Source organism: Mustela erminea, chromosome 8 (genome assembly GCF_009829155.1).
Source record: "Mustela erminea isolate mMusErm1 chromosome 8, mMusErm1.Pri, whole genome shotgun sequence".
Lineage (NCBI taxonomy): Eukaryota > Metazoa > Chordata > Mammalia > Carnivora > Mustelidae > Mustela > Mustela erminea.
Window position 1 is genome coordinate 20,787,805 of NC_045621.1, and position 16,220 is coordinate 20,804,024.

A 16,220-nucleotide genomic window follows, 5' to 3' on the forward strand; every position below is an offset into this window, starting at 1 on the left:
AATAGGTGCATATTGGGTCATCTTATTGATGTACTATATTTACTTACTTATTCCTTTACTTTTGCTTCCTTTCAATTTTTTGTTATGTCTAATAGAGATCTGGAAGCAGTCAGTGGTGTTATCTTGGGTGGTTCACCCAGGGTCCTGGGATCGAGCCCCGCATCGGGCTCTCTGCTCAGCAGGGAGCCTGCTTCCTCCTCTCTCTCTGCCTGCCTCTCTGCCTACTTGTGATCTCTGTCTGTCAAATAAATAAATAAAATCTTAAAAAAAAAAAAGAAAGGAAATCTTGTCCCAATTTTTCATGAATATCAAGTTTATTAATCAGTGTTTGTCTCATATTTGGACAATACAAGCCTTTCCCCTCTCTTTTGTGGCTTGAGAAGGGCTATTTGGAAGCTAAAACATTTGCCCTATTAGTGAGGACAGTATGACAAACAGAACATAGAAGAGGCACAGATCTCATGTAATACAAATGTTGCAAAATTCCTACAAGACAAAACTTGAATAAAAATTCTTCTCCTGAGTCCATAGATCTGAGAGAATCAACAATGAGTAAGCATTAAGACAGTGACTCTTGGCATGACTGAGGAGAGAAGGGCTGTGGAAGCCTCTCTTTACACACCTTGCTTCCATTGAGGATCCAGTCACTTCCATCCTTTTTGGCATTTGTTCTTATTCCTTGCAAATCACTACAATTGGAAAAAAAAAAGTGAAGAATAATGAAAAGAAATTCATTAGTTGGTTAAAAACTGCATTTTCAAACAGATCTTACATAAGTATGTCTATAATGTGATAATTCAAACTGTTTATACCATGATAGAAACTGACTTCTAATATTAGAAATTTCATACAAATGCACTGAAAAATCACATCTGATGTATCATTTTCTAAACCAATTATACAAATGTATATGATTAAGATTACATAAACTAGCCAGCTTTTATAGAGCATAAAAATTCCAAGTAGCATTCAAGACCTCCACATTAGACTCAGATGACATTTTAAAGCCCACTATATTTGAGATTATTTGCCACCAAGTACCTGCCCGCCTCCATTCACCTTGGGTCCTTCCCCTATCTCTGCTGATCAAAACTTAGCTAGTCAACCACTTCTCGGCCTTTTGGCTAAGATCAAGTGTAAAACTTAGCTATTTAAAAGACTATGTCTCAAATGCTTCCTCTAACAAGCCTGCTCTAAAAGCAGAATAGATTATTTTTTAATATAAAATAAACAAATGTTCACAATTGAAATATGAGAGGCACAGACAATATTCCAGACCAAAAAAAAAGAAAAAATTGAAAACAATTTTATCTCCTGGAATAAACATTTCTAAAAATACAACCTTCCATCATTTTTTCAATGGAAACAGATACACACATGTATGTATTTTTATAAAATTATATGCTTTTGACCTCCAAATAAGATCTAATGCTTTTCCATAAGATCATTTATATCATCAGCATAGAATTATATTGTATAGATTTATCATGATTTTTTTAGAACAATTTATTTGGGTAGTTTCCAATTTTTTGTAAATATCCTACAAAAATAACATCATGTATAAAGAATCTACATCACTTATCCTAATCCTTGGAACCTGTGAAGTGTTACCTTACATAGAAAAAGGGTTTTGCAGAAGAGATTAATTTAAGGATCTCAAGATGGGGAGATTATCTTGGGTTATCTGATGGAGGGACCTTAAACGCAAATGTCCCTGTGAAAGAGAGGCAGACAGAGATTAAACACACAGAGGAGAAGGAGCAATGTTACCACAGAAGCAGGTTGGAATGATAAGATGACAAGGCCAGGAATGGTGTCAGACACCAGGAAATGGAAGAGGCAAGGAATGGATTCTGCCCTAGAACATCTAGAGGAAGTGTAGCCCTACTGATACCTTGATTTGGGCTGATTTATACTAATTTTGGACACCAGGACTTCAGAACTGTGAAAGAATGAATTTCTGTCTTTTTAAGCCACCAAGTTTGGGGTAATTTGTTATGGAAATCATAGGAAAAGAACACATTCTCTTACAGCATTTATCTTGTATTTCAGTGACTAATTAAAAAGATCTTCTCTTTCTTGCCTACCCCACTTATCAGACTCAAACCTTCTGAGAACATGCTGTAGATCAAGCTTATATGCCCTTCACATAGCATACTGAATATATTTGAATATATTTGAATATAACAGGCACTCAAATGGGACACTTGGGTGGCTTGGACGGTTAGGCTTCTGCCTCCAGCTGAGGTCATGATCCCAGGGTCCTAGGATAGAGTTCCGTGTTAGGCTCCTTGCTCACCAGGGAGCCTGCTTCTCCTTCTGCCTGACTCACCCCCTGCTTGTGCTCTCTCTCTCTGTCTGACAAATAAATAAATAGGTCTCAGGCTGCATCCTTCAAAAGGCCTGATTATAAGTTTGGCTTTTGGTTGGTAACTATGAATTTGGCAGGAGGGTTCCCACCATTCCCAGATCAGAGAAGAGTAATGCACTATGTACCTAAACTGTTTGAACAAATAATGATTTATGTTAAACACTTGTTTGCTTTTTGGCATCTCAACTTTTGCCACATGCCGGACAAACTATCTATGTGATCAACTTCCAATAAAATTCTGGGTACTGAGTGTCTAATGACCTACCCCGGTGGATAACATTTCATAAGTATTCTCAGAACTTGTCACTAAAGGAATTAAACACGTCCTATGGAACTCCATTAAAAGAGAGCTCTTGGAAGCTGCTCCTGGTTTTCTATGAATTTCAGTCCATGAGGCTTTTAGTTTTACTGATTCTGTTTTGTATTCTTTCACTGAAAAAAATTACAGTGAATACAATTAGAAGCTGAATCCTGTGACTTCTAGCAAATCACTGAACCTGGAGGTGATCCTGGGGACACCAGACATTGGAAACAAGGCCACCTGTTTGAAAGATGAGTTAAATGACCTAAAACTTTTAATTTGGTTTTCAGTAAAAGAAGAGATGATTATAAAGAACATTGTAAAGCTGCATGCTATTGTATTCTAACATAATTTTCATCGTAAGTCAATATGAAATATTAGTTCCTAAGGTCTACACATGGCTTATTGAAGTAATTCTTCTGTATAGGGGCATATCAAAGGTAATAAAGGTAATGACACAACTCAGCTTGTGGTTTTAAAAAAAAACTTTTAAATGGTAAATATGAAATATGAAAAATGGTCTTAAAATATACTACGTAGTATTACCAAGAATTCAGACCCTCACCATAACCCTATTAAATAAGTATCACTGATACAGACATTTGGGCACAGAGATTTGCCCACAATCACACAGCTGGTATCAGAATACCCTGGATGTAAGGCAGCCATCATTCTCCAGAACAGATCACATATTAGGCCATAAAACAAATGTCAGCAAATTCAAAAAGTTCAAACATCTTTTTTTTTTTTAAAGATTTTATTTATTTATTTGACAGAGAGAGAGATCACAAGTAGGCTGAGAGGCAGGCAGAGAGAGAGAGAGAGAGAGGAGGGGAAGCAGGCTCCCTGCTGAGCAGAGAGCCCGATGCGGAGCTTGATCTCAGGACCCTGAGATCATGACCTGAGCCAAAGGCAGAGGCTTAACCCACTGAGCCACCCAGGCGCCCCTCAAACATCTTTTTTGACTATAACACTATGAAACTGGAAATAACCATGCGGATAAAAATCTAGAAAAAGCACAAATTCACCGAGGTTAATAACATGCTACTAAACAATGAATGGGTCAACCAAGAAATCAAAGAGGAAATCAAAAAGCACATGGACACAAATGAAAATGAAAACACAACAGTCCAAAATCTTTGGAACACAGCAAAAGTGGTTCTAAGAGGGAAGTTTATAGCAGTACTCTACTGGAAAAAGCAAGAATAATTTCAAATAGACAACCTAACCTCACACCTAAAGGAGCCAGAAAAAGAAAAACACTCAAAAGCCCGAAAGAGCAGAAGGAAGGAAGAATCAAGCAGAAATAAATGATACAGGAACTAAAAATAAAAAACACAACAGATGAATGAAATCAAGAGCTAATTCTTTGAAAAATTCTTTGAAAAATTATCACAAAATTGATAAACCTCCAGCCAGACTCATCAAAATAAAATAAAATAAAGATGACCCAAATAATCAAAATCATAAATGAAATGAAAAATAACAACCAACACCACAGAAACACAAAAAATTGTAACAGAATATTATGAAAAATTATATACCAACAAAGAGGATAAGCTAGAAGAAATGAATAAATTCCTAGAAACATATAACCTACCAAAACTGAAGAAGGAAAATAAAGAAAATTTGAACAGACCAGCTACCAGCAGAGAAATTGAATCAATAATGAAAACTCCCAACAAACCAAAGTCCAAAACCAGTCAGCTTCACAGGCAAATTCTATAAAACATTGAAAGAAGAGTTAAAACCTATTATTCTCAAACTATTCCAAAAAATAAAAGAGGAATGAACACTTCTCAATTCATTCTATAAAGCCAGTATTACCTTGATACCAAAACTAGATAGACACCCCCCACCACCATCACAAAAAAAGAGAGAGAACTACAACAGGCCAGTATCTCTGATAAAAACAGATGTAAAAATCCTCAACAAGATACTTTCAAAATGAATGGGTGGCTCAGATGGTTAAGCGTCTGCCTCTGGCTCAAGTCATTAACTCCAGGTTCTGGGATCAAGCCCCATATTTGGCTTGACACCATAATCAGGTGGGATTTCTTCCCAGGATACAAGGGTGGTTCAGTATTCAGAAATCAATCAATGTGCTATGTCACATCAATAAGAGAAAGGATAAAAAACATATGATCACCTCAACAGATGCAGAAAAAGCATTTCACAAAACATCCATTTATGATAAAAACTCTCAACAAAGTAGGTCCGGAGGGAACATATCTCAACATAATAAAGGCCTTATATGAAAAACCTAAAGTGAACATACTTAATGGGGGAAAATGAGAGCTTTCCCCTAGGTCAGGAACAACACAAGGTTATCTACTGTCACCACTTTTACTCAACATATTACTGGAAGTCCTAGCCACAGCTACCAAACAACAAAAAGAAAGAAAAGGCATCCAAATTGTCAAGGAAGAAGTAAAACTTTTACTATTTGCCAATTTCGGGATACTATATACAGAAAACCTGAAAGACCACCAAAAATCTACTCAAACTGATAAATGAATCCAGTAAATTTGCAGGATACAAAATCCACGTACAGAAATCTACTGTATTCCTATACACTGATAATGAAGCAGCAGAAAGAGAAATTAATAATCCTATGTACAACCATATCAAAAATAATAAAATAGGAATAAACTTAACCAAAGAAGTGAAAGACCTGTAATCCGATGAAAGAAATTCAAGACAACACAAAGAAATGGACAGACATTCCATGCTCATGGAATGGAAGAAGAGATATTGCTAAAATGTCTATACTAGCTATCTAAAGAATTTTCTACAGACTTACTATAATCCTTATCAAAATACCAATAGCATTTTTCACAGAACTAGAACAAACAATCCCAAAATTTGTACAGATTCACAAAAGACCCAGAATAGCCAAAGCAATCTTGAAAAAGAAAAACAAAACTGGAAGTATTACAATTCCAAACTTTAAGTTATATTACAAAGCTGTCACACCTCAGTTTACATATAACCACGTTTTATAGGTCTTCTCTGACATTCATATCTAAATTCATTTTTCCCTCTTCCAACAAACATACATGCTCTACAGTCATACAGTCTCATACAGTCTCTAGCACAGCACCATGTTCCCCTCATAGTACTTAATCACAATTTATAATTAGGGATCTACTATTTATGTGTTTCTTGTCATTCTCCTCAGTAAGCACAACAAACATGTCTGTTTTGTTCACTACTGGCACATTAAAGGCACTTAGTCAGTAACCTTCGAATGACTGAATAAATGATCTTACTCGTTCCCATTGCGTCAATTCTTTGCACCCCCATCCACCTCCAGAGTTCCAAACACCTATTTCGAAAAGCTTTCTGGACATTTCCATGTGAATGTCACCTCAAATGCAAATTCACCATGCTCCAAATTCAACTCATATCCTACCCTTTTATTTGGTAGGCTATTACCTCATATCAATATCTCAAAATGGCATATATTATAAATGTTTTATTATTACTCACATATGATAAGGTCTTATTTTCCTACTGGAGTTTGAAGTTACTTAAGGTTGCTTGTGTTCACATTTGTACTCCTCCTTCCGTATTGTTCAAAGGTTTGTATGAAGTGAATCATAAGAAAATATTTGCTGTTGGGCAGTGCTTCCAGAAATTTAAAACCAAATGAATGCTGCTTTACCTTCCCGCCCCAGGCTCTGTCATTGCTAAGGCACCAATACATTTCCCACTGGTCATCTGCGGGATGAACCGTTTAATCTGTTCTTCTGAGCCATAGTTTACAATATAGGGCATGATAATATCTGAATGAAGAGTAAAACCTGGGCCTGTGCAATTCGAATACGCTCTTAAAGAGAAAAAAGAAAAAGAAAATTTAGAGCACAAAATAATTATTTTGTTCTGCTTTCAGTTTTTTTGATTTTTAATGAAATAATAACAAACAATAAACAACAAAAATTATTAAGTCTTATCACATTGTATGGTAATAGCCTGTCTCTGCACAAACGTAGGAAGTTCCTGAAAATGTTCTCTCTTTGCTTTTATTAATCTTTTAATTTTTGACTCTAACACAATTAATAGTACTCTAATAGAGTTCCATGAATACTTGTCTAATGAATTAAAAGATAAAATATTTAAAAGTATTAATCACCTACAGTTGTATTACCCTAACATAGCAACTATTTTCATTCTGGCAAATTACCTTTTCCATAAGGATATCTTCTAACATAGTTGCAGACATGGTGTGAATTTGTACTTAACTGTTTTTTTTTTTTTTTAACTATGTGACACGAAACAGCCATTCTTTCTAACCTAGCTATCAAAGAATAATCTGAAATAGTTGTAAAATATTCAAAATTGTTTATGTGATAGAATTTACTTATTCATTCTCCCACTACCAGATATTTAGATTACTTCCGTATTTGGAAGACTATGATCTAACATGATGATGATTTCTGCACACAGCTCCTCTTTTTTCTACAAAATTATATCCCTAAGATAAATTCCCCAAAGTGGCATCCTAGATCAAAAAGCAGAAATATTGGGGCGCCTGGGTGGCTCAGTGGGTTAAGCCGCTGCCTTCGGCTCAGGTCATGATCTCAGGGTCCTGGGATCGAGTCCCGCGTCGGGCTCTCTGCTCAGCAGGGAGCCTGCTTCCTCCTCTCTCTCTGCCTGCCTCTCTGCCTATTTGTGTTCTCTCTCTGTCAAATAAATAAATAAAATCTTTAAAAAAAAAAAAAAAAAAAAAAAAAAAGCAGAAATATTTTCCATTTTTTATATGTATCCACATTTTTAATCTCCAAAGTATTGGATGTCCTAATTGATAAGGCCACTAATAGCACGAGTATCTCATTTTCAACCTTGTCAGCAATGCATATTATGATTTTGAATTTTCACCGACTTTTGCAAACACTCAAAATGACACCTCCAGGTTAATTTAATTAGCATTTGATTGGTATAAGGATGAACTTTTTTCATCCAAAAGAACCTATTTGAATTTTGTTTTGATGAACTGTTGGGTCAAATTCTGTGCCCATTCATCAACTGAAATCTGTATTTCTTCTCATACAGATTTCTTCTTAAACTTTAAGTATATTTGATGGAAATATTTTTCTACTGTTTTTTTTTTTCCCAAATAGCTTTTTAAAAGAAGAAAAGTAAACATGAAGCAATTAAAAATGAAGGGCTCTCTTTAATTTTCAACAGCACCTATTTTAACAATTTAAAGGGCATCTGCCTATCTTCCCACATTAAAAAAAAAATGCACAAGAGCACATGAAGGGTTTATTCATTCACATTTTACACTGTTCTCAATATTTAAGATTAGAAAGCGTAATTCATCCTCTTCTCAGGAAAGTGAGCAACAAATAAGACTCCACTTCCAATGTCTGCATACTTACTGTTCCTCCCAAACAACAGCTGCTGAATAAAGGTCCCCACCAACACCACCATGACGCTCTGCAATATTGATACCGAGCAGTCCTTGTTTTCCGGCTTTTTCCCAAAGCTCCCTACTCACTTCTCCAGCTTTCTCCCATCTGCAAACAGCAACATTTTAAAATCAGAAAAACTTCTTTCCCGTTACTTTAATGATCATAATTTGAACTTACGAATGATATTGCTCAGGAATGTTCCCTTCATTTGAGGCAATTATTGTTGACATTGGCCATCACTTCCTATTTGCATCTGACTCTTTTATCGTTCCTCCTCCTTGCTGTCTTCCTTACTTCTCACCTGCCCGACTCTCCTCCCTTGACTATTCATCGGACCTGCAAATTACATCCACTGATATTCATGGGGACAGTTTCTCTCAACTGGTACCCTTAGGACGGAATCTTAGTTGTGCCACGTTGTCATGGGAATTTGCCCAACTCTCCTGTAAAGGCAACTGGCCTCTGTATATTTCCTTAACGTGCTGAATTTACCAGGATGAGCAAAGAAAAAAGGTGACAGGAGCAGGCAATCTTAAGTTTAAGGAGGAACAACAGGAAAACAGAAACATCTTGCAGCTAAGCTGTCAAATGAACTGAAAAGATTAGAGAGTTGCGTAAGATTGTGCAACCTCTGCTTTTCCTCTTTAAAAATGAGAATGGGGAAAAAATGATAATGAGGAAAGAGATGGCAAGTCGGAGATAAAGAATCTGAGAACTTTTGTTTTTATTTTTTTAAGTGGTATTTAGCTATGGTAAGTATGAGGTATATTTTTGCAGATGCTGATTAAAGCTATACACAGATACCTCAAGAAATTTTAAATGAAAAGAGTTTGATTGCCATGTACATTTTGATGTAATCATTGCCTAAATTACCTTGGGAAATAGTTTTATCAGTAACCTAAAATTTGTCAACTTCTACCATTTTTACTTCAAATCCTCACCAACAATTTTTCTGGAACGAAGTTTCAAATCAGTAAGGCAATAAACAAAAAAGAATCTCCTAGAGCAAAACTTTTTCCTACTTTCTTTCTTAAAGATATTTATTTATTTATTTATTTATTTAGAGAGTGTGCACATGCCAGTAGAGCAGAGGGAGGGGCAGATGGACCAAGAGAGAGAGAATCTTAAGCAGGATCCATGCTCAGCAGCAGCCCGACATGGGGCTTGATCCAAGGACCCTGAGATTATGACCTGAACAGAAGTCAAGAGTCTGAATGAAGCTTAACTGACAGAACTACCCAGGGGCCCTTCTTTGTTTTTAAAGAAAGTTGCTTTTCACCAAAGACTAGTGCTAACATTAAGTTTAGCTAGTTTTGGTCATTTTTACTGAGAAAGCATTAATCAAGTCTCAATGGAAGGTATTTATTTATTTATTTTTTTAAAGAAAGAGCATATAAGGGGCAGGGTGGGGGAGGATGTTGGGTGAGAGAGAGAGTCTTAAGCAGGCTCCAAGCTCAGCACAGAGCCTGATGGGGGGGTGGGCAGGGCTTGATCCTGAGATCAAGACTAGAGCAGAAATCAAGAGTGGGCTGCTCAACCAACTGAGCCACCTAGGTATGCCCCAACAGTGTTTAAAAAAAACATTTTAATTGTAGTAAAGTGCTGACAGTGACTGAATTTTGGAAATAGAGCAAAATTCTATTTTCATAGAAATGATGGGTTTTTGGTCAACAAAGCAGGATCAGTAACTAATCAGTTAATCAATAAACAGCCCAGTAATAAAATACTTTAAGGTGGCCAATTGCCAACCAAGATTTGCATTATGCTGGCCAGCTAAGCTTTTATATATTTTAATTCATTAATGAAGCAGGAAAAAAATATGTAATTAATTATTTAGCTACTTAATTGACATTTAAGAGTATTACTACTCTTAGAATGAGTTGCGAATTTGCAAAATAGTCTTATTTTCAATTGTATATTTTAAAATTTATTTAAATAGCTTTGGACTAGCTTAAGAATCTCAGAATTCTTAAGAATCCTTAAGTTTATGGTTACACAGTTAAGTATTACAGCATTATAGTTAAGAGAGCGAAAGGTTAATAGAGCAATTAACACAGTATATTTTCTGTAGAACAACTTGCAGCACTATCTAAGAAGTGGTTCTTATTGTTCCCCTTACGCATATTCCTTTAAAAGAAAACGTGCCACTTACTCTGCGTGGTAAGGAATCACTTCTTCTTGAAAAAACTTCCTTACACTTTTCCGGAAAATGTCATGTTCTGAAGAAAAGATTCTTCTAGTTCCTATATCTGTTAATTTTTTAGCAGAAGGAGTTTCTAGACGTTCTTCTCCTCCAGAATGAGAATATCTAAAAAATATACATATACATTAAGAAAATTAAGTGATTTGTTACTCTTCATATACAAATTAATGCCGCTAAACAGCATGGAAGGTTATTTCTACTGAACACATAACACTGATTTCTCCCCCCCCGACCCAGACACACTACAGAAGTAGGTAGAAAGGCTCTGAAATTTGATAGATCTGCTCAAATTTGAATATTACCACTTTTGATAGGATCTACCTCATCTAGATGAAATCAAATAGTTTGTCTTTATTCAACTCACTCTTCACTTTCAAACCCATAGTGAGGACATAGTGTCAATGACTAACCACAGGTCTGAACTGAGGTAAAACAGTGTTGTCACACGATGTGAATTAAATTATGTAAAACTCAAATACCACCATAGAATAATATTGATGTTTTCATGTTACTATGATGTTTAAGATAGTATTAACATTTTTTCCAGAACCCAAATTAATATTTCATTCAGAATCATACAATTTGAAATGGCAGGTATGTAAGATATAAACTATGGGATGTTATAGCCATATTAAGGGCAACCTGGTGAAAATTTTTTAAAAAGTCCATGAATCTCTGTAAGGATTAACACAGAATTATTCAAGATCTTCAAAAACGGACCCTTCCTTCTCCTTGTCCCTGCTATTAACCTTAAGATAAGACTGCTCTGTAGTTCCTTTAGGTCAGTGGTTTTCAGGTTTATTTCCCCCTTGAGGCACTCCTAAAAGAGTGTGAAAATCTGTGTATCACTTTGCATATTTTCAAACTCATATCTAAAAGCTTTTTATCCTATATGCAAATTTTAGTAAAGGTTGTTTTTCTGTTTTGCATGAAATTCTGTTTGGAGTTTCTCTCCTCCTTAGATGGAACGTGGTGTTTTTTTTTTGTTTTTTGTTGTTGTTGTTGTTGTTTTCCTCTCGTTCTTTTTTCTTTTCTCCTTCCTTCCCCCTCCTCTCCTTAGTGTTTTTGTTTAAAAGGTAGTTTTGCTTACCGGCAATTAGGTTGTCTCAACCTCCCCTTCCCCACCCCCCCCCACCCCCCCCACCCCCAATGCTGCCGCCAGATATGGATTACTTTGTTTTAGCTTATGTATTTTTATTTAATACTATGGACTGAATTGTGTCACTCCCAAATACATGTTGAAGCTCTAACTCTCACTGTGATTGTATTCGGAAACGGGGCTTTGAGAAGGTAATTAGTTAAATGAGGTCATAAGGAGGGTCCTAATCTGAGAGAATTGTGGCCTTATAAAAAGAAGAGAGAGTTAGCACTGTGATCTTCCATTACCCAACCTTTAGAATTATGAGAAATAAGTTTGTTGTTCAATCCATCCAGTCTACGGTATTTTGTTATGACAGCATAAGCTAAGTAATACACTTAATATGCATTTTCTGTCATTTTGCTTTAGATTTATCTTTCATATGCAACTTTTAGTGAAGTTTATTAATATAACTGAGAAGCTTTTCAAATGGTAATCTTTGGCTGTGAACAGGCAGTGCTACAATTTTTATATATAAGTCTGCCTTTTGCCTTCATGGTTACTACTCAGTCATTCAAATCATTATTTTTAACGGCTCATTCATTCATTTGGTCAACACATACTTTTTGAGTACTCATTATGCACCAGAACTGTTCAGGTACCTTGGGCTACAAGAGTGTACAAAATAAATAAAGATTCTTGTTTTGGGGCTCCCATTTCTAGAAGGGGAGACTGAATAACGATAAATAATAAAGAAGCAAATTATAGAATAAAGGAGAAGGTGGTAAGTTCTATGGAAAAGAAAAGTGGAGCAAGGTTCAGAGTGTGTGTCTGGGACAAGGCTGGGACACGCCTGCAGGAGGGAAATCCTGCAATCAAGGTAGGTTAAGTTAGAAAAATGAGATCTGAACAAACACCTCAAGGTGGAGAGCCAAGCAGATTTTGGGAGTAGAAGAATTTTAGGACAAGAAAACAATTCGAGCAAAAGGTGTCAGGCAGGATGGTACCTGGTATATGCTAGAAAGGGCAAGGAGGCCCAAAGTAGATTGAGTGAAAACAGTAATAGATGAAGTCAGAGGTAACAGCACCAACACGTGCAGGGGTCTTGCCTATCACTACACTGTTTTATCAAACAGACATCCAAAGTTTACTTTATCCCGTAACTGAAATTGATGAAGGATAGTTGGAAGAAAGGCAGCAGGGACTAGGGAACTCCGCCCTAAGAGGAAACCACACTTGAAAGGATTTCACAATACTTCAGAAGGAAGCCTCCACTCTTTCCCATGTGACAAAAAAACCTGATGATGCCAGGTGCAGGGAGACTTAATTAATCAGATTACAACAGCCCTCCAACAAGCCCATAAAACCCCCTAGACTCAGAAACTCCAGTAGCAGCATTGTACCGTCACTCAATAAACTTCACTACTGGTCAGTAAACCTTGCTTTGCTGCCCACGACTCCGCAGGTCTGGTCTACCTCTTCATTCTTCCAAGCGACCAAGAACAGCAAGAAGTAAAGGAAAAGAAATCCAACAAAATGATTGGTTCCAATTTCCTGCTAGTATTAACAAAACTATAACGCACACATTTGTCCACATAGCTTTTCCATACTTCAAATTTTCCCTCAAGACAAAAATGTGCCGAGACTAGGAAACGGGTGCTCTGAAACACAGAATCATTTGTCAACATAATTAGCAAATAACAGGGTGGGATTTATATTCCAGTCTCCCTCTATTGTAAAATTTTATATCCCATATTATCTTAAAGAAACCTTTGGAATATCTCGAAGTAAAATAAACCAAGACGCTAGAGAGTGAAAGAAGTGCCAGGAAAAATAAAGATAATTCAGGTCAGTCAAAAGCGTTTAAGAGAGAATACGTGGAAGAAAATCAAGACAGTTTACAGTCAGTATGTTGGACCATCCACTTCCTGAAGACCAAGAAAATTTTATTGAATACACTGGCCCTTTTTTTCCTTATAAAGACCAGGAAATCTGTACTGAACAAAAATAAACTTCTAATTTAACAGGCCAAGTTCTATTATTTTTTTTTAATCATTTACATTATAAAAGGGAGACAGTCTCCTCCAGCACCTTCAGTGATAGTTGGGAATTGGTTATAAATACACCAACTCAGACCTCACCCCAGATCTACTGAATCAGAATTTGTATTTCAACAAATTCCCTGAATAATTCACTTGCACATTAAGAAGCCTGCTATAATCAAACTGTAGTCCCTGACCTATTCAGAGGGTCCCTCAGGTCCTCCTTTTTCAGAATTTATGAGATTTTCTTTCTGTACTTCAGCCATAATAATTTATCCCAATACACGTAATGCAGAAACAGATATGAGAACTGAGATGTCTTCTACGAAGCCAGACAATGTAAATGATGTCTCTTTTCTTTCTTTCTTTTTTTTTTTTTAAAAGCTACTGTTCTTAAAAATGATATTTATGGTAACACATCATGGGTTGTTATTTTACTTATTGTCAGGATATAATTGATATATATAGTTTCAGATGTACATGATTCAGTATTTTTATATATGGTGAAATAATCAACACAATAAATCTAGTTAATATCCATCACCACATAATTTTTTTCCTTGTGATGACAACCTTTAAGGTCTACTCTTTTAGCAAATTTTAAATATATATACAGTACCAATTACAGTCACCATGCTGTACATTAAACTCCCATGACTTATTTTAGAGCTGGAAGCTGGTACCTTTTGACCCCCTTCACCCATTTCCACACCCTCCCCCCTACCACAATTTTTTCTCTGTATCTGAGTTCTTTTTTTCATTTGTTGTTTTAAAATTCCATGTATAAATGAAATCGTACAGTATCCTTCTGTTTGATTTACTTCACTTACCGTAATCTCTATGGTTACTTAAAAAAAAAAAAAGATTTTATTTGACAGATACAGATCACAAGTGGGCAGAGAGGCAGGTAGAGAGAGAGAGAGAGGAGGAGGAGGAGGAAGCAGGCTCCCCGCTGAGCAGAAGAGCCTGATGTGGGTCTCGGTGCCAGGATTCTGGGATCATGACCCGAGCCAAAGGCGGAGGCTTTAACCCTCTGAGCCACCCAGGCACCCTCTATTGTTACTTTTAATTAACTAAACATTTGTAAAATTTGTTTTGTAGTTATCCACTGATATCAATATAGGTAGGTACAACCCTCACATACACACACACACACACACACACACACACACAAAGTATCTTTGGGGGGTCCTCTAACTTTAGGAGTGTGAGAGTCCCGATAACAAAAAATTGAAAGTCACAGTCTTACGAAACTCTGGGGAAGAGCTCAGAAAAGTATGTGCGTCCTAAAGCCAAGTCACCTCCTCAGTGAAGTCTTCCCAACGGTCCTCAGGAGGAACAGGTTATTTTTCCACTCCCACAGCACCTGAGAGTTCCACCAATGTTGTAATGAGCTAATTTACCATTCATGTCCTACTCCCTAAATAGTGAATCCTGGACGCTTCCAGTTCATCCGATGGATTTTATGTGTCCGTATCTAAAGCTTTTGATCTCATAAACACCACCTTAATAATCACAGAGCCACTGACAAACTATCTACTCTTCTGATTTAATTGATTAAAGCATTTACTAAATAAGGCTCAGTGGCACTGTCTGGTGGGGCGGACGTCAGGTCTTTGCAGTCCTGGGCTGCCTTCTCGGGGGCACTCTCGCCAGCAGGCTTCATCGCGGACGCCTGACCCTTTCTTTCTCCAGGTCTGCGACGCGGAGCCCCAGCCCCAGACTCACTACCCTGCAAGCGCCTGGGCCACTGCTCCGCGGCCCTTCGCCAAGGTTCTAAGGCCAGAGGCAGCAGCCCGAGTCCCTCGCCAGGCGCGGCGCCCCACCCCCCGCGCCCCCACGGCGGGTGCTACAATCCCACACGCCAGACGGGGGCCGGAGAATGAGCCTTCGGCGAACCCCGCTTTGGGTTTTCCCGCGACCCCTGGGACACACCCGAAGCCCACATTCGCCCCGGTCGAGGTCGGTCCCACCCCGACTCCGCGCGCCGCAGGTCGAGGCCCAGCCCCACCCCCGCAGCCTCCCGCGCCCACCGCCCAGGTCGCCGCCCCTCACGCACCGCGCCGACGCGGGCCCGCAGCGTTCCAGGCCCCCCGCCACCCTCCCCAGTGCCTCAGCCCCTTCTCTGCCACCCCTCCTTCCCCTCCCCGCTTCTCCCTCCGCTCCCCTCCCCTCTCCTCCCGCCCAGTCACAGTCCCGCAGCCCGCGCGGGCAGTTCCGCTGGAGCCCCCCGGCCCGCAGTCACCTCGCGGCCGGCCGCGAGGGCAGGGCGCAGCGGCAGCCCCACCGGCGTAGGGAGCCGCGGAACCAGCGTGCAGCCATGGCGGGGACGACGGCGGAGGGCGGCGGGGAAACGCACGCGACTCTCGGAGACCCCGGCGCCGGGGGCGGGCGGCTCGGTTCTCCGCGGGACCGGCCTGCTGGGTCGGGCCCTGCGAAGCGTCCCGCGAGCCTTTGAGGAGTCGAAGTCTGATGACAGCTTCGACCTCCGGAGCCCGCCTCCTCGCGGGCGGGCGGGCGGGCGGGTGGAGCGTGTCGGAGACTGCAACACTCCTCTCTGGGGGCGCCGCCAACCGAGTCGTCTCTGATCGGGATTCCCGTCTTGCCCTTTCCCTTTTTCCCTCAACTTACCAAATACGGCTTGATAATTGACATTTCAATGGAGTGATAGTCTGAGCTGTTGAAATGTATGGACTTGGTATTTTAGGGGTAGGGAATCTGTGAAGGATTTTGAACTCAAGTAGTTGGCGGCGTGGAATTCTAAGGAGGTAAGGCAGGGCATTGAGACCATTCTAATAGTGAAGGAGA

The 16,220-nt window shown here is 38.8% G+C and overlaps 1 protein-coding gene across 1 annotated transcript in view; it reads right to left on the reverse strand.

Moving 5' to 3' along the window:
* Nucleotides 1-15,945, reverse strand: part of ACADL (acyl-CoA dehydrogenase long chain) — a 39,056-nt gene extending 23,111 nt beyond the window's left edge. The window contains exons 1-5 of the mRNA XM_032354668.1: nucleotides 15,658-15,945; nucleotides 10,242-10,397; nucleotides 8,057-8,194; nucleotides 6,340-6,504; nucleotides 623-689 (exon numbers count right to left, since the gene is read on the reverse strand). Of these exons, the coding sequence (XP_032210559.1) occupies nucleotides 623-689; nucleotides 6,340-6,504; nucleotides 8,057-8,194; nucleotides 10,242-10,397; nucleotides 15,658-15,734 (603 nt within the window). The 5' untranslated portion in view covers nucleotides 15,735-15,945. The remainder of the gene's footprint in view (nucleotides 1-622; nucleotides 690-6,339; nucleotides 6,505-8,056; nucleotides 8,195-10,241; nucleotides 10,398-15,657) is intronic.
* Between the last annotated feature and the right edge of the window lie 275 nt (nucleotides 15,946-16,220).